The sequence below is a fragment of the Rattus rattus genome, chromosome 16, assembly GCF_011064425.1.
Source record: "Rattus rattus isolate New Zealand chromosome 16, Rrattus_CSIRO_v1, whole genome shotgun sequence".
Taxonomy (NCBI): Eukaryota; Metazoa; Chordata; class Mammalia; order Rodentia; family Muridae; genus Rattus; species Rattus rattus.
Genome location: NC_046169.1, coordinates 1148913 through 1175078, shown reverse-complemented (window position 1 = coordinate 1175078; position 26166 = coordinate 1148913). Strand labels below are relative to the sequence as shown.

Genomic DNA, 26166 nt, shown 5'->3' with positions numbered 1-26166 from the left:
TACTGGCCTGGAGTTCACTAGTAGAAGAAATCCAGTGAACCCTGGGGATCCATCTGTCTCTGAAGGCCTGCAGCCCTCACAGACATATTTTGCTGCACTAGCTTATCACATGGTCTTGGGCATAGATGTCAGGCCCTCACACCTGTACAACAAACACTTTGTTGTCTCCCCAACTCTAGGCTCTAGTTCCATTAGCAGCTCTAGAGTCCCTGGCTCACCTACTTTGCTTGGCTTTCATTATCTGTCCTCTAGTGTGCCCGGGAATGGACATCCGGAACAATCTGACCAGGCTGCATGAGCTGGAGAACTGCTCGGTCATTGAGGGCCATCTGCAGATCCTCTTGATGTTCAAGACCAGACCCGAAGATTTCCGAGACCTCAGTTTCCCCAAACTCATCATGATCACAGACTACCTGCTTCTTTTCCGTGTCTATGGCCTAGAAAGTCTAAAAGACCTCTTCCCAAACCTCACGGTCATCCGAGGCTCCCGTCTCTTCTTCAACTATGCCCTGGTCATCTTCGAGATGGTCCACCTGAAGGAGCTGGGTCTTTACAACCTCATGAACATCACCCGGGGCTCTGTCCGCATCGAGAAGAATAATGAACTCTGCTACCTGGCCACTATCGACTGGTCCCGCATCCTGGATTCCGTGGAGGATAACTACATTGTACTGAACAAAGATGACAATGAGGAATGTGGGGACGTCTGTCCAGGCACAGCCAAGGGCAAGACCAACTGCCCTGCCACCGTCATCAATGGGCAGTTTGTGGAACGGTGCTGGACACACAGTCATTGTCAGAAAGGTATGCTGAAGGTGGCAACGCCTTCTAAAGATTCCTTCATGGTTAGTAGACCCAGGGGCAGTAGACTCCTGGGAACGTTTAGGTGATGAAGGCTGTGGGGTCCAAACCCTAGGATCTCCATCAAAAATACATGCGTCCCCTTACCTGTGAGGTATACCCATTGGATATTGTACAGTTAACTGTGGGTTATTGAGACTGTAAGGAGTGAAATCTCTGATGGGAAGAGATGCGGGAGGGAACTGAAACTTGGCCATTGTAGTAGGCAAGTGGCCACAGTTAGCTATCAAGATTTTTTTACATATGTGTTCATATGTGTAAAAAAACTTTATATATGAAAAATAAAGGGGTTGGGGATTTAGCTCAGTGGTAGAGCACTTGCCTAGGAAGCGCAAGGCCCTGGGTTCGGTCCCCAGCTCCGAAAAAAGAACCAAAAAAAAAAAAAGAAAAATAAATAGGGGGTCAGACTCTTTTGGGAGCTGTTTGCCACCCTCTATGCTGGATGGTGATGTCTCTGTGGTCTATGCAGGAGTATGGATTTGACTTAGCATGCTTTTCTTATCTGATCATAGAAGTCAATTTGTAAGAGATACTCAGAAAAGGAAATGTAAAAATTCATCTATCTATCTATCTATCTATCAGCTTCTATCTATCTATCTATCTGTCTGTCTGTCTGTCTGTCTGTCTGTCTGTCTGTCTATCTATCTATCAGCTTCTATCTATCTATCTATCTATCTATCTATCTGTCTATCAGCTATCTGTCTGTCTGCTTGCTATCTATCAGCTATCTATCTACCAGCTGTCTGTCTGTCTATCATCTATTTATGCATCTATCTACCTATTAGCTATCTGCCTATCTATCTACCTATCATCTATCTATCAACTATCTACCTATTATCTATCTATCTATCATCTATCTACCTATCAGCTATCTATCTATCTATCTACCTATCTATCTATCTGTCTATCATCTATCTACCTACCTATCTATCTATCTATCATCTATCTACCTACCTATCATCTATCTATCTATCTATCTATCTATCTATCTATCTATCTATCTGTCTATCAGCTATCTGTCTGTCTGCTTGCTATCTATCAGCTATCTATCTACCAGCTGTCTGTCTGTCTATCTATCTATCATCTATTTATGCATCTATCTACCTATTAGCTATCTGCCTATCTATCTACCTATCATCTATCTATCAACTATCTACCTATCTACCTATTATCTATCTATCTATCTATCTATCTATCTACCTATCAGCTATCTATCTATCTATCTATCTATCTATCTACCTATCTATCTGTCTATCATCTATCTACCTACCTATCATCTATCCATCCATCCATCTATCTATCCATCTATCTATCTGTCTATCAGCCATCCGTCTGTCCTGTTTGCCATCTATCAGCCATCCATCCACCAGCTGTCCGTCTGTCCATCTATCTATCATCATTTATGCATCCATCTACCCATTAGCTATCTGCCCATCTATCTACCTATCATCCATCTATCAACCATCTACCCATCTACCTATTATCTATCTATCCATCTATCCATCATCCTATCTACCCATCAGCCATCCATCCATCCATCATCCATCTATCCACCCATCTATCCATCCGTCTATCATCCATCTACCACCTATCATCCATCTATCATCCATCTATCATCTATCTATCATCTATCTATCTGCTTCATCTATCTATCCATCTATCTATCTATCTATCTATCTATCTATGTATCTATCTGCTTCTATCTATCTATCAGCTATCTATCATCTATTTATTCATCTATCTATCTACTTATCAGCTATCTGCCTATCTATCTACCTATCATCTATCTATCTATCTACCTATCAGCTATCTCTCTCTCTCTCTCTCTCCCTACCTATCATCTATCTACCTATTATCTATCTACCTATCAGCTATCTACCTATTATCTATCTATCTATCTACCTATCAGCTATCTACCTACCTATCTATCTATCGATCTATCTACCTATCAGCTATCTATCTATCTATCCATCCATCTATCTACCTATTATCTATCTATCTATCATCTATCTACCTATCAGCTATCTATCTATCTACCTATCTACCTACATACCTATCTACCCATCATCGATCTATAATCTATCTATCTTTACCATTATGACCACCATCATTTATCTCTCCTTTTGTGTGTCTATGTATTATAAATGTGAATATGGGGATGCCATGACCAACATGGAGGTTAGAGAATAATTCTCCTTCCTCATGTGTGGGTCTAGAGGATCAAACGGAGGCGATCTGGCTGGTGGCAAGCGTCTTTACCCACTGAGCTTCTCTCTGTTCCCTTTGTGGATCTACTGCCTCCATATCTTTAGCCTTCTGAGTTATTAGGCACTTACTTGGATTATTTTGGTTTTATTAAAAAAAAGAATTTGGTTGTTTTGAGGTTCAAGCTTTATTTATTTATTCATTTGCAGTAATTTTTATTTCTGTGTATGGGTGTTCTGCCTGCACGGATGTCTGTGCACTACATGTGTGCCCTTAGATGCCAGGAGAGGGTGTTGGATCCCTGAAACTGTAGCTACTCATGTTTCTGAGGTGCCTTGTGGGTTTTGGGAGCTGAACCTGGATCTTCTACAAGAAGGGCAAGTGCTCTTAGCTGCCGTGTCAACTCCGGCTCCATGTGTGTTTCTTTTAGGCTTGTTTTCCAGAAATGAAATTTCTGGGTCAGAGGCTCCTGGTTTGGATTGCCAAATGGCTTTCCAGAAGTGTTGGACCTGTGGACTGGACTCCTAGCCTTGAGAGGAGAGAACTGGCCTTTGAGTGCTGTTTAAAAAAAAAACTTTCACAAAGTCCCGGGGTGGGTGAGAAGCCCGTCGTTTATCTTTGTATGTGTTTGATTTCAGGGCAGAGCCTTTGAAAACATGTTTACTTATCATTCAGGGTTTCTCTGCTTCCTCCCTTCCCTGTCGGAGGCCCTCTGTGGGCTTTGGAGAATCTAAATTTAATTTTCCTCTTTGAAGCTTGTTCATCCTTTGTCAGTTTCATTTGCGACCCTCCTTGTTCAGTGGAGACAATGCTCCCGAATGTTCAGGGCTACCGGAGAGTGGCGGTGGAGTTGATGAGGACTGACTCCAAAGCAAAGCCCTGCGCACTTGAGGACTGCGCGCTGTGCTGCAGTGAGCGCCCCCAGCCCCTCGCTCGGGGATGCTCGGGGATTCTCGGCAGGACGCTCTGAACTGACTTCCACGGTCCTTTCTTTATGCCTTGCACTCACACCTAAGACGACCTTCTGCTCACTCTTAACTATTACCATTTGGAAAGTCTTCCACCCTCCGCTCCAGGGAGCTCTTCACCCATGAGGTTTACTGGGGTTTCCGTGTGCTTCCTAGAGAGCTGTTGGGGACTCTGGAAGCTGTTTGTGGCATAAACCAATAAGCATCACCTGCAGTTCCAGTCCTGAGAAGATTGAGGCAGGAAGATGGCAAATGTGAGAGCACCCCAAATTATAGCAAAACCCTGGACCCCAGAAAAATGAAAGAAGGAACGAAAGAGAGAAGGAAAGGAGGAAGAGACAGAAAGGAAAAAAGGAGACCTTCCATTCTAAAGAAGGAGGGAAAGGAGAGAAAGAAGGAAAAAGGAAAGAAGGAAAAGGAAAGGAAGGAGGGAAGGAGAGAGGAAGGGAGGATGGGAGGAAAAGAAGAAGAAACTCTCCCCCTCCCCGTGGCTGTTCTGCCTCCCTTCCCTGTACCTGGGCATTTGTGTACTGAGTGCCAGCTTTTATTGTGTTTTGATGTCCAAGAGAGCAGTTCATTAACGGTTTATGGCCTAAGTGACCTCATTCACATGTTGTAAAAGTCCCTGGGAAGGACTCGTGAATGGGAGAAAGGGAGTGGGCGGCTTAGGGATTAGCTCACCGGAAGCAGGGGAGGGAGGGGAGGAAGTGTTACTTCTCTTTGCCCCCACCGGAGACTAAAGATTCAATGGGTGTTGAATCTTTGGACCTTTGGGTTAGATTTTTACGGGAACTCCTGGGGAGTGCAGTGAATTAGATCTGACACCTGTGGTGGGAAGCAGAGACGGGAGACAACTTAGGAAGATGGGGAGAGCGTTCTGGACAACGGAAGTGGACCAGTGAGCCAAGGGAAAACCTAAAAAGCTCTGGACCAGGAGCCACATTGCTCTGCAGAGGACATTGGCACAGCATCCACTCCGCTCAAGACTGCACCATAGACTTTCCCTTCCTCATGCAAGCACACGCACGTATACCATCACATAGACACAATAACTGGAAAACCGCCACGCCCCTAGAATTCGCATTTTAAAAGCCCCATTTTAAATAGATTCATGGAACTTAGCACCGTTCCTTCTGGGGTAGGATTGGGATGTTATCCAGCGTTTCCATAGGTATTTGCTCTGCTCCTGTTAGTCAGCTGATGGCCATCTTGGCTCCACGGACTGCTGCTGTCTCCCAGTGCTCATGTTCAAGTAATACTCATCTTACCTAATATCAGTTCAAAGGCTTAAGCGGACATGCCGATAATTCTCTCGTGCTAGAGAGAAGCTGCAAAGGGCTTAAGTTGGTGATGCTCAACCTTCCTAATGCTGTGACCCTTGAATACATTTCCTCGTGTTGTTGCGACTCCCACCCATAAAATTATTTTATTGCTACTTGATAACTGTAATTTTGCAAAAGTTATGAATCTTAATGTGAATATCTAATACACAGGATATCAGATATGTGACCTACAGGTTGTGAACCTCCTTTAAGTGATGCGCTGGAGGCTTAAAAAGTATTTTGAGATGAGGAAAGGAGGGAGAGAGACAGAACACATTTACATAATTTTACCATGGTATATTGTTATGTTTTATTATTAGTTGTTAATCCCTAACTTATTTAATTATAAATTCAATCATCTATCTATCTATCTATCTATCTATCATCTATCTATCATCTATCTATTGTGTGTGTGTGTGTGTGAGAGAGAGAGAGAGAGAGTATGAATGAATGAATGTGTGAGTGGAGTACACGTGTGCCACAGTGTGATTGTAGAGCTCAGAAGACAACTTGAGGGAGTTAGTTCTCTCCTTACACCACGTGTGTGTCCCCAGGTAGTCTTGGTGGGAAATGCCTTTCCCTGCTGAATCATCTTGCTGCCTCACCCATGTTATTTTTCGAGACAGGCTCTCTTGCGCTGAACCTGGATCTTATCAAGGTAGTTCTCCTGGCTGGCCAGCAAGTCCCAGAGATCCTCCTGTGTCTATTTTCCAGTCCCTCATGCTCACAGGCAAGCACTTTACCCACTGAACCATCTCCCCTGTCCCTAGTGTTCAGTCACTAATGATGAATATGAAAACTTATCTGGCAAGTGCACAGTTTTCTGGAAGATTCTTAGGGATGTCAAGGGAAAGCTTAATTTTTCTGTTTTTGTTGTGAGAGAATTTTTGTCCCAGTCATTTATGGAAGACGCTGGATAGAGGGCAATGCATACTTATGAAGAGGTGGTTCCGGCTGGCTTGCCTGGTGACTTGGTAACTGGTCTAACTGGTTTTTCTTTGGCTTGACGAAATTCATTGACCAGTTATTTCCTATCCTGTCACCAGATCCTTGTGGGAATTGAAATCTGTTCTTTGTCACAGAACACCTGACGTACCCCAGGGAGGTGCCAGGGACATTGATTCAGCTCTCTCTGTGTGTGTGTTCTGCGTGTCTCTCCTCCCCGTGCCGGCTAGAACTTTCATCAAGTGGAGGGGACGTGGATGTTGGATTTCTTTGAGATAAAGTGTCACTGTGTAGTCCTAGATCAGCTCAAACTCTTGGCAATCTTCTGAGTGTTGGGAGTCTAGAAATCCTGGCTAAAACGTTGTGTTCTGATTGTGGTAAAATATATTTAGTATGTACATATAGTATAAAAATATAGTGTCGCTGTCCCCATGTTCTGCTTCTGGAACATTCTTATTACCCCTCTACAGAAACCCTACATCCATTTTTGCTTCCTTCCCAATCCCGATTCCCACAGCTCCTGGCAAGGAGCCATCAGCTTGCCGGTGTGTATGTAGATTCACCTACTCTGGGCAGATTCCACAGAATCAGATAATATGTAGCTTATTATGCGTTCTTGCTTCCCTTTCTCTGAGAACCATGTTCTGAAAATCCGCTCACGTAGTAATTTCATGAAGTCCTGATTGCTGTTTTTTTGTGACTAACAGCTTATCGTATGGATCCCACCAGTTTAACCACTCGGCCCACATTTGTGGTGCTTCCTCTCTTCGGTTATTTGAAGTAGGGCTTCTGCAAACACCTCTGTTCCAGAGCTCACTTGTGTCACTCCTTTACCTTTAAGTAATAAGTAACTAACTTTTGTAGGACTGAAGTTCAAACCCAGGGTCTTGTGCGCGCTAGGCAAATATACCACTGAGCTATAACCCCAGTCTTGGTTTTGCTTCGCCCCAAGCCCCAGCATCTGGATCACAGGGTATGGGCACCACACCTGGCTTTTGTGTGGGTTCTGGGGATTGAACTCCGCTCATCAGAAATACTTTACTCACTGATTCATCTCTCCGGCTCCGATAGCTCCTCTTCAGGTCATGTAAAAATATTTCTTAGTTTTCAATTCTCTTCAGTTTGAATTCCCGCCTTGCAGAGGTTAACATTATCAATCCGGCAGGATCTAGAATCACCTAGGACATAAATCTCTGGTGTGTTTATGGTGACATCCCTAGATGGTGTCAACTGAGGTGGGAAGAGAGAGATAATTGTTCCCCATCTTTGAGTTCTGGACAATATAACGAGAAAGAACGTTGGATCCTAGCACTCATCGGCCACCTCGTGGTCCTGCTGTCATGGCTTCCCTGTTGTGATGGGCTGTACCCTGAGACTGTGAATCAGAATAAGTCCTTCCTCCTATATGTTGCTTTTGTTATAATTTCTCTCTCTTTAAAGGTAAACAATACGTAGCCCCAAATATGAAGTTCAACACTGTTTACTCTGTGTCCGTGCCCCTGACAGTCCCAGAAAAGAGGAAGCAGTGTTTTAAGATCATTCAGCTCAACAAAGACACTCTTCTATTAGAGGAGGAAACAGGAAGGGGTAGCAACTGGCCAGGGCTGAGTGTGTCCATCTATGGTTGACCAAGAACCAAGAATGCTTTAGTTCCTTCTTGGCTTCTTCCTCTCAGGAAAAGTTTCAGCAAAGCAGCATGGGTGTGGTGGACAAGACGTAGGGTGGGGATGGTGAAGGGTCGATGGGGAAAAATCCTCGGCCGGAGCCAACTCCTGATGCCGTTGACAAATCTTTTTGCGGATTGGGGAATAGCCCAGTCAGTAAAGAGGACCTGAGTTTGATCTCCAGAATCAACATAGCTTAGTTTTTTTCTCGTTGCTGTGATAACATAACTCTGAAGAAAAGCAACTTAAGGGAGAAAGGGTTAATTTGGCTCATAGCTCAGGCGACATGAACCCTCTCAGTCAACGAGAAGTCAGAGTAGCACGGTCAGTCACATCCCATCCGCAGCCAGGAGCAGAGAACAACGAATTAACACCCATTAGTGCATTAGCTCATTTTCTCCAGTGTTGTAAGGTCCAGGATCTGGGCCTACAGGATTGTGCCTCCCACAGTGGTAGAGTCTTCCCACAAATATCCTGCATTCATGCTAACAGGCCAACGAGACGGCCTTCCTTCCTTCCTAGGTGACTCTAGACCAGTGACTCCCAACCTGTGGGTTGTGACTTCTTTCTCAGTGGTTCCCCTCAGACCATCAGAAAATACAGATATTTACACTAGATTCGTAACAGTAGCAAAATTAAGGTTATGAAGTAGCAACAATAATAGTTTTATGGCTTGTGGGAGGTCACCACAACATGAAGAACTGTATTAGGAAGCATTAGGAAGGTTGAGAACCGCACTTCTAGACTGTGTCAAGTTAATAACCAATACCAATCATCAGACAGTGTGGAAAAAGCTAGACGTGGAGGTACACCATGCTTGCAGTCTATGCTCTGGAGAGGCAGGGCCAGGGGATCACGGGGCTTTCTGGCCAGCTAGCCTAGACTACTTGGCAAGCTCCAGGCTGGGAACAGAATCCAGAACTCATTAAGTCTTTAACAATGACCTCTATCACCTGACAGCCATGTTCAAGGGGCCATCCTTGCTATGCTGTGGGTACAACTTGCTCACTGAACTTTTCTTTTGGTGCGGTGGTGACCTTGATTGGCAAGGCTTGCTTTGTTTTTTGTCTTGGATTTTCGCCATCTCTGTTCATGAGTGAAATTGGGCCATGTTTTTGGTCTGTTTCATTTTGCAATCTCTTCATTAAGTTTTGTTATCCGATCTTCTAGTCACTTAAAGTGAATTAGGCACATTTCCATTTTAAAGAATCAGAATTGATTTGTCCTTGGACAACTGAGAAATTTCTTGGGAAATTTTATGGTTTAAAATCTTTGTGGGAAGAAATTTTTGAGCAAACACACACACAGACACACAGACACACAGACACACAGACACAGTTCATACAAGGTGGTGAGTTTAGGCTAAAATCTCTTTGTTGCTGTTTTGCCTTTTAAAAACTCTTAACATCATTGGGTCAACTCTTGTGATTCATAGTTTCTTAGGATTAGTGAGTTTTCTGAACGGAGAGTGTGTTGTTCAGATTGCTAGAGCTGTGTGCCATCTCCTTATTGAACTAAGAGCTGGAAGTCTTGACTTATTCATTACTTCTGTGTTTGTTTGTTTTTTTTAATAATCCAGTAGATTTTGCCGTGAACATAATTATTTTCACTTTGTGATTATTCTAACCTGTGCTCTTAGTTTTGTTCTTTTAAAATCCCCCTTAATGTGAAATGTTCTAGGAGTTACATATGGAAGTATTTTTTTTTTTGGAGTAAATTCCAAATTGTGAAGTGAACGAATAAAAGAATCTTATTTCGTTTAAACATTTGATAGTCAGAGGCTCTACCCCCAGTCCTTCACTGAGACATTCTAGGCAGGGCTATTCCCCTGAGTCTTGCCCCTAGACCCTCACTGAGGGTGCTAGGCAGGGGCTGTAACCATTGAACCCCTGGGCCTGATTTCATTCCTTTTTTTTTTTTTTTATTATTATTATTAACTTGAGTATTTCTTATATACATTTCGAGTGTTATTCCCTTTCCCAGTTTCCAGGCAAACATCCCCCTAACCCCTCCCCCTCCCCTTCTTTATGGGTGTTCCCCTCCCCATCCTCCCCCCATTGCCGCCCTCCCCCCAACAATCTAGTTCACTGGGGGTTCAGTCTTAGCAAGACCCAGGGCTTCCCCTTCCACTGGTGCTCTTACTAGGATATTCATTGCTACCTATGAGGTCAGAGTCCAGGGTCAGTCCACGTATAGTCTTTAGGTAGTGGCTTAGTCCCTGGAAGCTCTGGTTGCTTGGCATTGTTGTACATATGGGGTCTCGAGCCCCTTCAAGCTCTTCCAGTTCTTTCTCTGATTCCTTCAACGGGGGTCCTATTCTCAGTTCAGTGGTTTGCTGCTGGCATTCGCCTCTGTATTTGCTGTATTCTGACTGTGTCTCTCAGGAGCGATCTACATCCGGCTCCTGTCGGCCTGCACTTCTTTGTTTCATCCATCTTGTCTAATTGGATGGCTGCATATGTATGGGTCACATGTGGGGCAGGCTCTGAATGGGTGATCCTTCTGTGTCTGTTTTAATCTTTGCCTCTCTATTCCCTGCCAAGGGTATTCTTGTTCCCCTTTTAAAGAAGGAGTGAAGCATTCACATTTTGATCATCCGTCTTGAGTTTCATTTGTTCTATGCATCTAGGGTAATTCAAGCATTTGGGCTAATAGCCACTTATCAATGAGTGCATACCATGTGTGTTTTTCTGTGATTGGGTTACCTCACTCAGGATGATATTTTCCAGTTCCAACCATTTGCCTACGAATTTCATAAAGTCATTGTTTTTGATAGCTGAGTAATATTCCATTGTGTAGATGTACCACATTTTCTGTATCCATTACTCTGTTGAAGGGCATCTGGGTTCTTTCCAACTTCTGGCTATTATAAATAAGGCTGCGATGAACATAGTGGAGCACGTGTCTTTTTTATATGTTGGGGCATCTTTTGGGTATATGCCCAAGAGAGGTATAGCTGGATCCTCAGGTAGTTCAATGTCCAATTTTCTGAGGAACCTCCAGACTGATTTCCAGAATGTTTTTACCAGTCTGCAATCCCACCAACAATGGAGGAGTGTTCCTCTTTCTCCGCATCCTCGAGATTTCATTCCTTTAATGCAATTGAAGCTTTTAAGGCCACAAGTTCACTCTTTTTTCTTCTTTTTTTTTTATTAGTTATATTTCTTTACTTACATTTCAAATGTTATTCCCTTTCCTGGTTTCCTGACCATACGCCCTTCATCCCCTCCCCTCACCCATATGGGTATTCCCCCATTCATCCCCCTTACTGCCCCCCCCATATTCCCCTGCACTGGGGGTCCAACCTTGCTTCCCCTTCCACTGGTGCCCCGACAAGGCTATTCTCTGCTACATATGCAGTTAGAACCCTGGGTCAGTCCATGTATAGTCTTTCCGTAGTGGTTTAGTCCATGGAAGCTCTGGTGGGTTGGCATTGTTGTTCTAATGGGGTTGCAAGCTCCTTCAAATCTTTCAATACTTCCTCTAATTCTCCCCAAGGGGGTCAGTTCAGTGGTTTGATGCTAGCGTTGACCTCTGTATTGGACATGGTCTGGCTGTGTCTCTCAGGAGAGATCTATATCCGGTCCCTTTCAGCATGCATCTTTTAGCTTCATCAATCTTATCTAGTTTTGGTGGCTGTATATATATGATGCCACATGTGGGGCATGCTCTGAATGGCCGTTCCTTCAGTCACTTCTCTAAACTTTGCTTTCATATCCCCTCCTATGGATATTTTCCCCCCTTTTAAGAAGGAGTGGGAGCATCCACATTTTGGTCATCCTTCTTGAGCTTCCTATGGTCTGTGGATTGCATCTTGGGGAATTTGAGCTTTTTGGCTAATATCCACCTATCAATGAGTGCATAGCAAGTGTGTTTTTCTGTGATTGGGTTACCTCACTCAGGATGATATTTTCTAGTTCATATCATTTGCCTATAAATTTTATGAAGTCATTGTTTTTGATAGCTGAGTAGTACTCCAGTGTGTAAATGTACCACAATTTCTGTATCCATTCCTCAGTTGAAGGGCATCTGGGTTCTTTCCAGCTTCTGGCTATTATAAATAAGGCTGCTATGAACATAGCGGAGCATGTGTCTTTGTTGTATGTTGGAGCATCCTTTGGGTATATGCCCAAGAGAGGTCCCTCAGGTAGTTCAATGTCCAATTTTATGAGGAACCTCCAGACTGATTTCCAGAGTGGTCATACCAGTTTGCGATCCCGCCAACAATGGAGGAGTGTTCCTATTTCTCTACATCCTCGCCAGCATCTACTGTCACCTGAGTTTTTGATCTTAGCCATTCTGACTGGTGTGAGGTGGAATCTCAGAGTTGTTTTGATTTGCATTTCCCTGATGACTAAGGATTTTGAACATTTCTTTAAGTGCTTTTTGGCCATTTAATATTCCTCAGCTGAGAATGTTTTGTTTAGCTCTGTACCCCATTTTTAATAGGATTATTTGGCTCTCTGGAGTCTAACTTCTTGAGCATAGATATTAGCCCTCTATCAGATGTAGGATTGGTAAAAATCTTTCCCCAATCTGTTGGTTGCTGTTTTGTCCTAATGACAGTGTCTTTTGCCTTATAGAAGCTTTGCAGTTTTATGAGGTTCCATTTGTTGATTCTTGATCTTAGAGTATAAGCCATTGGTGTTTTGTTCAGGAAATTTTCCCCAGTGCCATTTTCCCCACTTTTTCTACTATTAGTTTGAGTGTATCTGGTTTGATGTGTAGGTCCTTGATCCACGTGGACTTAAGCTTTGTACAGGGTGATAAGAATGGATTGATTTGCATTCTTCTACATGCTGACCTCCAGTTGAACCAGCACCATTTGCTGAAAATGCTATCTTTCTTCCACTGGATGGTTTTAACTCCTTTGTCAAAGATCAAGTGACCTTAGGTGTGTGGGTTCATTTCTGGGTCTTCAATTCTGTCCCACTGATCTATCTGCCTGTCTCTGTACAAATACCATACAGTTTTTATGCCTATTGCTCTGTAATACTGCTTGAAGTCAGGGATGGTGATTCTCCCAGAAGTTCTTTTATTGTTGAGTATAGTTTTCGATGTCCTGGGTTTTTTTTGTTATTCCAAATGAATTTGCAAATTGCTCTTTCTATCTCTATAAAGAATTGAGTAGGAATTTTGATGGGGACTGCATTGAATCTGTAGATTGATTTTGGCAAAGTGGCCATCTTTACTATATTGATCCTGCCAATCCATGAGCATGGGAGATCTTTCCATCTTCTGAGATCTTCCTCAATTTCTTTCTTCAGAGACTTGAAGTTCTTGTCATACAGATCTTTCACTTGCTTGGTTAAAGTCACACCAAGATATTTTATATTATTTGGGACTATTGTGAAGGGTGTCATTTCCCTAATTTCTTTCTCAGCCTGTTTATCCTTTGAGTAGAGGAAGGCTACTGATTTGTTTGAGTTAATTTTATACCCTGACACTTTGCTGAAGTTGTTTATCAGGTTAAGTAATTCTCTGGTGGAACTTTTGGGGTCACTTAAGTATAATATCATATCATCTGCAAATAGTGATATTTTGATTTTGTCCCTCCCAATTTGTATCCCTTTGACCTCCTTTCTCTGTCTGATTGCTCTGGCTAGGATTCAGAGTACTATAGTGAATAAGTAGGGAGAGAGTAGGCAGCCTTGTCTAGTCCCTGATTTTAGTGGGATTGCTTCAAGTTTCTCTCCATTTAGTTTAATGTTAGCTACTGGTTTGCTTTATATGGCTTTTACTATGTTTAGATATGGGCCTTGAATTCCTGATCTTTCCAGGACTTTTATCATGAAGGGGTGTTGAATTTTGTGAAATGCTTTCTCAGCATCTAATGAAATGATCATGTGGTTTTGTTCTTTCAGTTTGTTTATATAATGGATCACGTTGATGGTTTTCCGTATATTAAACCATCCCTGCATGCCTGGGATGAAGCCTACTTGATCATGATGGATGATCATTTTGATGTGTTCTTGGATTCCGTTTGCAAGAATTTTATTGAGTATTTTTGCGTCAATATTCATAAGGGAAATTGGTCTGAAGTTCTCTTTCTTTATTGGGTCTTTGTGTGGTTTAGGTATAAGAGTAATTGTGGCTTCATAGAAGGAATTTGATAATGCTCCATCTGTTTCAATTTTGTGGAATAGTTTGGATAATATTGGTATGAGGTCTTCTATGAAGGTCTGATAGAATTCTGCACTGAACCCGTCTGGTCCTGGGCTCTTTTTGGTTGGGAGACTTTTAATGACTGCTTCTATGTCTTTAGGACTTATGTAGTTGTTTAGATGGTTTATTTGTTCCTGATTTAACTTTGGTACCTGGTATCTGCCTAGAAAATTGTCCATTTCCTCCAGATTTTCCAGTTTTATTGAATATAGGCTTTTGTAGTAAGATCTGATTTTTTTTTTAATTTCTTCAGTTTCTATTGTTATATCTCTCTTCTTATTTCTGATTTTGTTAATTTGGACACACTCTCTGTGACCTCTGGTTAGTCTGGCTAAGGGTTTATCTAGCTTGTTGATTTTCTCAAAAAACCCAGCTCCTGATTTTGTTGATTCTTTGTATAGTCCGTTTCATTTCTACTTGGTTGATTTCAGCCCTGATTTTGATTATTTCCTGCCTTCTACTCCTCTTGGGTTTATTTATTTCTTTTTGTTCTAGAGCTTTTAGGTGTGCTGTCAAGCTGCTGATATATGCTCTCTCCTGTTTCTTTTTGCAGGCACTCAGAGCTATGAGTTTTCCTCTTAGCCCTGCTTTCATTGTGTCCCATAAGTTTGGGTATGTTGTGCCTTCATTTTCATTAAATTCTAAGAAGTCTGTAATTTCTTTCTTTATTTCTTCCTTGACCAAGTTGTCATTGAGTAGAGCATTGTTCAACTTCCATGTTCATGTGGGCTTCTCTCATTATTGTTGTTATTGAAGACCAGTCTTAGTGCATGGTGATCTTACAGGTTGCATGGGATTATTTCTATCTTGTATCTGTTGAGGCCTGTTTGTGACTGATTATATGGTCAATTTTGGAGAATGTACCATGAGGTGCTGAGAAGAAGGTATATCCTTTTGTTTTAGGATGGAATGTTCTATAAATATCTGCTAAATCCATTTGGCTCATAACTTCTGTTAGTTTCTCTATGTTTCTGTTAAATTTCTGTTTCCATGATCTGTCCATTGATGAGAGTGGGGTGTTGAAATCTCCTACTATTATCATGTGAGGTGCAATGTGTGCTTTGAGCTTTAGTAAGGTTTCTTTTATGAATGTAGGTGCCCTTGCATTTGGAGCATAGATATTTAGGATTGAAAGTTCATCTTGGTGGATTTTTCCTTTGATGAATATGAAGTGTCCTTCCTTATCACTTTTAATTTTATTTGATAGAATGGCTACTCCAGCTTGTTTCTTTGGGCCATTTGCTTGGAAAGTTGTTTTCCAGCCATTTATTCTGAGGTAGTGTCTGTCTTTTCTGCATGTAGCAAAATGCTGGGTCCTCTTTATGTATCCAGTCTGTTAGTCTATGTCTTTTTATTGGGGAATTGAATCTGTTGATGTTGAGAGATATTAAGGAATAGTGATTGTCGCTTCCTGTTATTTTTGTTATTAGAAGTGTAATTATGTTTGTATGTCTCTCTTTTGGTTTCATTGCAAGGAAATTATATTCTTGCTTTCTGTATCGTGTAGTTTCTCTCCTTGTGTTTTCCATCTATTATCCTTTGTAGGGCTGGACTTGTAGAAAGATATTGTGTAAATTTGGTTTTGTCATGGAATATCTTGGTTTCTCCATCTATGTTAATTGAGAATTGTGCTGGATACAGTAACTTGGACTGGCATTTGTGTTCTCTTAGGGTCAGTATGACATCTGTCCAGGATTTTCTGGCTTTCATAGTCTCTGGTGAGAAGTCTGGTGTAATTCTTATAGATCTGCCTTTATATGTCACTTGACCTTTTTCCCTTATTGCTTTTAATATTCTTTCTTTGTTTTGTACCTTTGATGTTTTAACTATTATGTGACAGGAGGAATTTCTTTTCTGGTCCAATCTATTTGGAGTCCTGTAGGCTTCTTGTATGTTTGTGGGCATCTCTTTCTTTAGGTTAGGGAAGTTTTCTTCTATGATTTTGTTGAATATATTTACTGGCCCTTTAAGTTGGGTGTCTTCACTTTCTTCTACACCCATTATCCTTAGGTTTGATCTTCTCATTGTGTCCTGGATTTCCTGGATGTTTTGGGCTAGGAGGTTTTGGTGTTGTACATTATCTTTGATGGTTGTTTCAATGTTTTCTATGGTATCTTCTGCCCCTGAGATAATCTCTTCTATCTCTTGTATTCTGTTGTGATGCTTGTATCTACGACTCTTTGTCTCTTCCCTAGGTTTTCTGTATCCAGGGTTGTCTCCCTTTGTGCTTTCTTTATTGTTTCTATTTCCATTTTTAAATCCTGAATGTTCTTGTTCAATTCCTTCACCTGTTTGATTGTGTTTTCCTGTAATTATTTCATGGATTTTTGTGTTTCCTCTCTAAGTGATTCTACTTGTTTACTTGTGTTTTCCTGCATTTCTTTAAGGGAGGTCTTTATGTCCTTCATAAAGTCCTCCATCATTATTACACAATGTGATTTTAAATCTAAATCTTGCTTTTCTGGTGTGTTTGGATATCCAGTATTTTCTTTGGTGGGAGTACTGGGCTCTGATGATGCCAAGTAGTCTTGGTGTCTGTTGCTTAGGTTCCTGTGCTTGCCTCTAGCCATTGGGTTGTCTCTTGTGTTTGCTTGTCTTGCTGTTTCTGAGAGTGAACTGACCCTGCTGTAGGCCTCTGTGTCAGCACTCCTGTAGAACTGTTTTCTTGTTTTCTTTCAGCCTTTCCTGAGAACAGGTGCTCTGATTTCAGTTGTGTCTGTGCTCCTGGAGACTGTCTTCCAGCTCTAGGCATGGGCAGGAATCAAAGGGTCCTGCCCCTGATTGCTCCTAGGTCCTTGCACCCAGCAGGCACAGTTGGCACTATTCGACTCCCTCTTGGGTCTGGACTGTGGGCAGAGGGTAGTCTTCTCTGACTTCTCAGGAGTATCCACACTTCTGAGGTTCTAGCTCTCTCCCCCACAGGATTTGGGTGCAGGGAGCTGTTTGGCTGGTTCAGTTCGGTCCTTGGCTCAGACGTGAGCCTCCTCAGGGCATGGGAGGCTGACTGTTCCTATATCCTTGTGTCCAGAGGTACTGTGCAGTTTCTCCTTGGACCAGGGATGTGGGCAGAGGTGTGCAGAAGTGGCAGTCTGTCCTGCGGTCTCAGGATGTCTGCACTCCACAAGTTCACTCTTGATTTGCCTTTTGCTGCTCTCATTGGTCCTCGATATATACCTTCTTGTTTTCTTTGTTTTGTCTAAAGACTCCCTGATGGTATTTTCATATATCATTCTTGTTCCCCATTGGAATAAATGCAGCTCTTTCAGTTCTGCTATATAAATGATCTCGTTTTGTCACCTTAGGAACCCCCAAATCATCCTTATTTCATGGCTATTTTACAAGTGAAGCAGGTTGAGTGAAAGTTAATTGACCTGCGGATATAATCACCCGAGCGGCTTCAGGGAGGGGTGGGCAGCTCCTTGTTTTGACTGCACCTTCTCTGGTTGAGCAAGTGTGAGTCACTGAGTTTTCAGGTTGAAAAAAAAAAAGAGCTTTCACTGTTTCTTAGTTTCATTTCTGTTGCTACAATAAAATACAGTGACAAAAATCAATGCGGGAGAAAGGGGCTTACCTCAGCTTACTCCCGGTGCCGGGAGACAGGTCATTACTGTGGGGAAGTCAAGGCAGGAATTTCAAGCAACTGATCATCACATCGGCAGTGAAGAACAGAGAGAAATGTTTGCTTACTCCGTTTCATTTCTCTGCACAGTTCAGGACTTCCTGCCTATCATGGGTGAGATCTTTCCACGTCAATTAAATTAAAATGCCCCCCCCCCCCACACACACACACACACACACACACACACACACACACACACACACACACACACATTTTAACCCGATGTAAACAGTCCTTCATTGAGACTTTCTTCCTAAATGACTCTAGGTTGTGTCAAATTGTTGCTTAAAAGGATTCCTTGGGGGCTGGAAGGACGACTCACTCCGTAGTTAAGAGCAATGGATACTTTTTCAGAGGTCCTGAGTTCAATTCCCAGCAGCCACATGGTGGCTCACACCATCTATAAGGGAGTCTAATGCCCTCTTCTGGCACGCAGGTGTATATGCAGCAGAACACTCCTACATAGAATACAAGTTAAAGAGAGAGAGAGATAGAGATAGAGAGAGAGAGAGAGAGAGAGAGAGACAGAGAGAGAGACAGAGAGACAGAGAGACAGAGAGACAGAGAGACACAGAGTGACAGAGAGAGACAGAGAGAGAGAGTCTACAAAACATTGAAACAAAGCAAAACAAACTAATCCTCAATTAGTGTGATGGGTTATCAAAGTTTCAAGTTGATGGAGCTTTAAAACATTTTTATATTTTTAATGGAACCAAACCTGTTACTGAACTTCCTATGTATCTTAGGTTGGCCTTGATCTCCTGATCCTCCTCTTCCACCTACCTCCCCAGCCCAGAAATGACAAGTGTGCACCGTACACCCAGGATTACGTTGTGCTGGGAATGGAACTCGGTCTCCTGTCTGCCAGGCCAATGTGCCGTCCTGGTTTATTGATTATTCAGACTCTATTAGCTCAGGCTGGCCCAGGACTGGGTATAGCTGAGGATGACCTTAAACTGATCTTCCTACCTCACCTCCTGAGTCATGAGAGTATACCTGTGTACCAAGAGACCCAATTTTTACAATGTGCTGGGGATGAAGTCCAGGTCCTTATTCATAGAAGGGAAGTACCCTGCTGGGCCACCCAGTGTGCGAGCTGGAGGTTTTGTGTTAGAGAATTGCAGGTAGCTCTTTGGTAACTGACTGTTCGGTTGATTTCAGGGACTATTTCACAGTAGCAGGAGCAATAGGTGACGTCCAAGTGCAAATTCATAGTACGCAGCCGTCCAAGGGAAAACACTAATTTTCCATAAATGGAGTGAGACTTCTCCACCCGATGCCTGGCTTTGTGGAACTGCCAGGGTATGTTTTACAAAACCACTTTCTCTTTCTCTCGTCTTGTCCTTGTGGTTTTATGGTCTGGGTTTGGGAGCTCTCACCCAGGGCTGAGTGTGACCCGTCGGGCCCCCTGCCCCCACGGCCTTCCTGTCTATTTCTGTCTGTTTCAGTGTGAGCTTGCTGAAAAGCCAGTATGACTGGAGGTGATGTCAGACTGACTTTTCCTCAGAAGGGCACTGTGATTCATCTTCGTATTTAGCCGGCCTTTGTCATGGTGGAAGTATGGTCGTAGTAGTTTTCGTTTGAAATCTAATAAGGGCTTTTGCATCTGCCATCTGGAGGCTTCTGTTCTTTTTATTGTTTTTGACTAGGAGTAGTGTTGAGGGGCAGGAAGTAGGTTTTGCAATATTGCCGACATCTGCCCAGAGGGTCTGTCCTCCTCTTTCCTCAAACTTCGTTTTTTTTTTTTTTTTTCTTTTTTTCTGGGAGCTGGAGATAGACAGGAGGCAGCTGTGCTCGGCGGGTCCGGCGTTGTACTCCTATTCACGTGCAATTACGTGTATAAGTTATTTCTCATGTGGCCTGGCTGGCCTTGAGTTCACGGCATAGTTGAGCCTGACTACCCAGCCTTTACCTCCTGATTTCATCCTCAGGATCACAGGTGTGTGCCACAGGTATGGATACATCCATATGTGTATGTATAAGTACATGTTTACATACATTGGTGTCAACTTGTTATCCGCTTCTCCCACCATCTAAAAAACCAGGGGTTCTGGGGACTGAACTTACGTCTTCATAATTTGGTGACACAACTTTTCATCACTGCGCTAACCTCCCTCGACTTTTCTAGGCCGCGTTTCAAATGCCAGAAAGCACCTAAGAGACATGGCGTACAAATGTCTTCGGCTGTATAATTTTATACCATAGCCTTTCTCTCAGAGAAGGGAGGATCAGGCTTAAAACATTTTTAATATTGATTTTTTATTTTTTATTTTCGGGTATGGCATCTGTTAACTTCACACAGTCTAGAATCTGGGGAGAGAGTCTCACCGAGGGACTGACTGTCTGCGTTGGGTTGGCCGTGCGGGTTTGTTTTAATGACATTCGCTCTTAGCACGGTGGGTGCTCTCACTCCCTGTCCTGTACAGGAAGGGGCATGCGTTTGTCCCTGCCTTGGACTGTGCTTGTGACCAGCTGCTTCAGAATCCTGCCACACCGATTTCCCCAGGAATTGTGAGCCAAATAGAGTTGCTTTCTTCGGGACCTTAATCCCAGCAGCTAAATGAAACCAGGAAGGCGTGTGGTTGGTTTCTGGTCTTGAACTCTGGGCTCAAGCCACCCTCCCAATTCTGTCTCCAGAGCATCCTAATGCCTGGGCCAAACTCTTTTCAAACTGTGTTGACCACTACTGTGGTTTGAATATGCACTGTCCCTGAGAGACTCGTGTGTTTGAACATTTGGGGTTTGGGGAAGTTTGTGGACCCTTTAGGAAGTGGGGAACCTTAGAGCAAGTGGGTTGTCAGAGATGGGGCCTGGTCCAATTCCTGTCCTTTCTGTTTTGTTCCCAGTTGCCAGCTGCCATGCATTTTCCTCTCTTCAGTTGTTTCTTGTCAAAGAATTGTTCACAGTGACGGCAGGAAAAGTAGCAAAATCATCCAGAGAAATGCGTTTAGGCTTTCTTTTCTCTTTTTTTTTTTTCAGAGCTGGGGACCAAACCCAGGGCCTTGCGCTTGCTAGGCAAGTACTCTACCACTGAGCTAAATCCCCAACCCCGTCTTTTTAAAATTTGGTGTGTGAGTGCTCTAGCTGCATGTACACCTGCATGCCAGAAGAGGGCGTCAGATCCCATTACAGATGGTTGTGAGCCACCATGTGGTTGTTGGGAATTGAACTCAGAACCTCTGGAAGAGCAGCCAATATTCTCAACCACTGAGCCATCTCTCCAGGCCCCCATTTTAGAACTTCTTACTGGCTATTTTGCCTAATTAAAAAAAAAACAAAACCAAAAAAAAAAACCAAAAAACAAAAAAACCCAAAAAAACCAAAAACAAAAATGGAGCCTGGAGATGTGCCTCACTGGTAAAGCCTACCCATGTAGCATTATCAACCAGCCCCACTAGTTTAAAAAGAGTCTTAAGACACAGCGTCTGGAGTGACAATTCAGTGGCTAAGAGCACTTGCTGAGCAAACTCGAAGACCAGAGTTCAAATCCCTAGAGGACCAGAGTTCAAATCCCTAGCCCCTACGTAAAAAGCTGGGTGTGGCCATGTGTGTCTCTGCAACTCCATCTCTGTCACGGCTTCCTGCCTGCCAACCAGCTTGGCCCTTCTCGTGGGAATAAAGTGGAGGGTAAAAGAGCAGGCTACTCACGGCTGCTACACACATACAGGGGTGCCTACAATGCACACGCTACATTCCACATCCCAGTAACAACTCTCTCTCTCCTGTTCTCCTAGTCCTGCCCTTACAAATCCCTTCCCTCATTACGCTCCTCCCCTTGTCCTCAGAGAAGCCCGCCTCGGGTCTCACCTCACCCTGGTGGAGCACTAGTTCCAGCAGGACAAGGCAAATTCTTTCCCTCTGAGGCTTAACGGGGAGTCCAGGTAGGGGAAGGAGACCCAGTAGCAAGCAACAGAGTCAGAGACTCCTCCGCTCCAATTGTCAGGGGACCCAAACGACGACCAAATCTACATCTACAAATGTGCAGCGGTCTAGTTCCAGACCCTGCGTCCTCTTTGGTTGGCAGTTCAGGCTCTGTGAGCCCACACAGGCCCAGGTGAGTTGGCTCTGTAGGTCTTCTTGTGGTAGCTGTATATTCTTTGCTTTATAACTTGTCCTTTATTTCAGAATTGTAGATGAAGTTATGCATCCCTAACTGCTTGTATTGCTTATGACGGTCTTCCTAGACAGTTGGGAGGCTCAGGCAGGAGGATCACATTTTGTAGCCCTTCTTTGGCTAAATGATGAACCTGTGTAACTTGACATAGCTTGTGATGCACAAGTCCCTGGAGTCATCAGTTACTCAAACAGTAGCAGTAGCAGCAGCAGCAGCAGCAGCAGCAGCAGCAGCAGCAGCAGCAGCAGCAGCAGCATGATAAATACAAATTTAGCCCACTCTCCCTAGACCCATACGTTTTTGTTTGTCCGTTTCTGGGACAGAGCCTCATGTAGCCCAGGCTGGCCTTAAACTTTGCTGGCTGTATAGCTCAGGCTCACTTTGAACTCTTGATCATCTTGCCCTCACCTCCTCCTCAGTGCCGCCATAACCGCTTTTATGTGGCGATAGCATCTACCTTAGGGCTCTCTGCATGCCAGGCAAGCACGGATCAAGTGAGCCACACCCCCAGTCCCTAGAACTTCACCTCGAGTCAACATTTCCTAGCATGTGCTGCAAGCATCGTGTGCATTCAGCCAGACTCCTAGGAGACTTGAGAGGAAGATGAGGCTGTTACCTGAGGCTTGTGTAGCAATCTGTCTGTGTTCATTAGTTCTGTTTGGGCTCTTTGCATTTACGTGTGTTGCGAATTGCACGCTTAATTCCTGTATGAAGGGCTGTTTGAAGATATGACTGGAAAACAAAACAAAACAAAAAGCCAGCTTGATACAATTGTAACTGTTTATCTCTGTTGACTTTGCAGAGTGATCCCCAGCGATCTTTCTTTAGCCTTCCGGAGATAATTGTGCAAACAAGAAATGAACTTTGCCATTCGTGGTCCCAAGCGCCTTGGCAAAGGGCACGCCTTAGTGAGGCAGGAATGCTCTTCAGTTTTTAAGTTCTCTTGTGATTAATGCATATTAGTGATAGACACATAATGTTTTTCACACAGCATTCTCATACATGGTTATAATGTTCGTTCATCATAGTTCTCCCAGCGACCCTGTTCTTTCCTCTCCTGCTGTTCCCATCTCTCTTTTCAAATAGTCCTTCTACTTTTCTGCCTGGACCCGGTGAGATTCATTGTTATTACTTCCGTGAGTGTGCTGTCAACCTACCAGTTTGGCCATCCATACCACTGAAAGAAACTGCCTCTTCCTGTTTCTCCTAGCAACTGTTCCTCCTAGCAACTCCAGCTTTCCATCAGAGAGAGGTGGGGCCTTGTGAGACCTTCCTCGTATTAATTGTTAACTGCTTAGCAATGGGTAGGACCTCGTGTCCCCTCTCTCCCAGCAACCTTTAACTGCTTAAAGGGGTGGGGACTCATGAGCTCCCTTCAACAACTGTTAGCTGTCTATCTTTAGGGAGAGGCAGAACTCCTAAGCCACTCCAGTAACCACCAACTGTCTCTAATACATCCACAGGGAAGGGCGGGGTTCTCCCGAGTCCCCACCGTTAGCAGTTGTGAGCTATCTTCAGAGAGAGGTTGGAACATCATGAGCCTCCCTTCCTGATAACCTTTAAAGGCCTATAATAGATTTTCAGGGAGGTACAAGGCCATGCTAACCCCTGCTTCTTCATGATGGAATGCCATCGGGGTCAATCACGTGCAGGTCTTGTGCGGGTAATTGAAACGTGTTCAATAGGGTTACCACCTGTCATGCTTGGGAGACAGGGAGCCAAGACACATGACCCCTCGGGCGGTCACACCCGTACCACATCTAAACCTACCACAGGCCAAAGCTTGAGCTTCTGAATTGGCCACACAATATGGGGTGCGCTCACCATGTGATCCTCGAGTGGGCAACATGTGTATAAACGGGTTCCTCCCTTTTATATCCTCAAGGTGCACCTCTGACTCCTGTTGTCACGGGAGTGGTCCCATCAGCTTTGTGAAGGGCACCCACCAGAGCGCCCGTCTTCTTTACTTGGCGTTCGCTGTGTGACTCCTCCCTGAGATGGAGGTGTGTTTCAGTTTTCATACCTGTTGCTGTGAGGAAAATACATCGACGGGGTAACCTAAGGGAGAAGAGTTCAAGGGCACTGTCTATCACTCAGGGACATAAGCAGCTGATCACCTCACACTCATGATTGGGAGGCTGAGAGCGGTAGATGCATGCTGGTGCCCAGTTCCTTCTCTCTGTCCTATATTGTCTAGGACCCAGGGAACGGTTCCATCCACAAGTCACATGGGCCTTCCCACATCAGTCCCCTACAGGACTGTCCAGAGGCCCATCTCCCAGATGATGATTTTAGATTCTATGAAGTTGATAATTAAAAGCTGTCTATCATAAGGCAGGGGAATATGAAAGTGGACGTGGACCAGTGGTTAGAGCACTGGCTGCTCTTGCAGAGGACCCAGGCTTGATTCTCAGCACCCACATGGTGGCTCACAGCCATCTGTAACTCCAGCCTCAGGGGATCCGACGGCCCCCTCTACCCTCTGAGGGCACTAGGCACAGACATGCATGTATGCAAAATACCCAAACATAAAAATAAGTAAGTAGTATAAAATAAGTAAAAAAGAAAGCAGATATCATGGTCTTGTAGAATGTAGTGTGCGCGTGTGTGTGCACGTGTGTGTGCACGTGTGTGTGCACGTGTGTGTGCGCGTGTGTGCCAGCATGAATGAATATACTAAGGTGTACATGTGGAGATTAGAAGACAACCTTTGGGGATTGTTTCTGTGCGCAGTCCCTTTCCATGTTTCTTGCTGTTTTGTACACCAGACTAATTTGTGTGTGGGGTTCAGGTGATTCTCCTATTTCTGCCCCTCATGTTGCCATAGTAATACTGGGGTTTCAGACATGTGGCCCCTTATCTGACTTTTATACAGGCTCTGGCAATTTGAACTCAGGCAAACAGACCTGTGTGACAAGTGTCTCTACCTGATGGACCTCTCTTCCTGTCTGACATTTTGACACATTGGTCTCACTAAGTTGCCCAGGCAAGCCCTGAGCTTGGGCTTTTGACCCTTTGATCTTAACCTCCCCAATAGCTGGGATTACCAGTCTGCATCACCAGACCTGGCTCTGTCTGTCTGTCTGTCTGTCATCTATCCTGGTGGGTGTGAAAAAGACAGATAAACCACAGTTTACCATCTTAACTTTTTTTTTTTCAGAGTGTAGTTAAGCAACATGAAACAGATCCACATAGTTGTGCAATTATTGACACCCTTTTCCAGAACTTTCTCATTTCCCAAATTCACCATCTCCATTTCTCAACACGTCTCCTGAGCTCTCTCTCAGCCCCTGGTGTCTTTCTTTATGGGTCTGACATTTTAGGGACCTCCTAAGAGTAAAATCTTTTTGTGATGGGCTTAGTTTATTGAGCACCGTTCCCTCAAGGCCTGTCCACATAGTAGCATGAACTAGAATTCTGTTCCTTTTCAAAGCTGAATAATGTTCCAGTGTACGGCTAGTCATTCTACTTTGGTTGGTGTGTTTACTTTGGTTGCCTCTTCCCGTGTTTAAAGGCTTCTGTGTCCACACATATACAAATGTCTGTCTTGGCTATCTAGGCTGTTAGAGTTCATTTCACTTTCCAACTTGACGAAACCTAGTTCAGGCTAATTAAACCTAGAACAGGGTTAATTGCTCCCTGTGGGTGGTACCGTTTCCTGGGCTGGGATCCTAAACTTTATAAAACAAGAAAGTCAGCAGAGCACCAGTATCCGTCCTTCCGCTGCTTCCTGACTGTGATGTAACAGTACTCCCTCAACCTCCTGCCACCATGACTTCTCACCCTGGTGGGCTGTACCTCAAACTGTTGGCCAAACCAAACGATTTCTCTCTTAAATTGCTTTTGCCGTTTTATGTTATCACAGCAACAGGAATGGTAACAAAGTCAGCGGGTCCTGGAGATGTTTGGATACAGTGTATCTTCTGTAAATCTGAGGGAGAGACCAGAGAGCGAGAAGGATGTGGGACTGCCTTCTCCCATTCTCCTCCTGTGTGGTTTTTCCTGTAGGGATGAGCGGAGCCTCTCCACTGGGATCATTTTCTCCTCTCACTTTCTGTTGCCTCCACTCAAAGTCCGTCCCATGTCTGGGCTGGGAGTGGACGGTTCCCGTGTGGATGTGGAATGTGGTGTTTTGGCAGGAAATTGCTGCTTTATTCTTTGCTACTGTTCGTTTGTTTGGTAGCGTTGAGAGATGGGGACACGTCCTTCATTTGGGAGGGAGACTGAGATGGACTTAATTCGCTCCAGCCTCAGTTTACTCATGTGCTTCCAGGGCTTGCTTGGTGGGGTCAAGTTTGCGCCA

General features: G+C 43.9%; 1 protein-coding gene across 3 annotated transcripts in view; it reads left to right on the top strand.

Moving 5' to 3' along the window:
• The window catches only part of Insr (insulin receptor), a 140791-nt gene that overhangs the window by 26484 nt on the left and 88141 nt on the right, over positions 1–26166 (top strand). For all 3 annotated transcript variants that reach the window (XM_032887234.1, XM_032887233.1, XM_032887232.1), the window contains exon 2: positions 253–804. In XM_032887234.1, coding sequence (XP_032743125.1) covers positions 253–804 — 552 coding nt within the window. The remainder of the gene's footprint in view (positions 1–252; positions 805–26166) is intronic.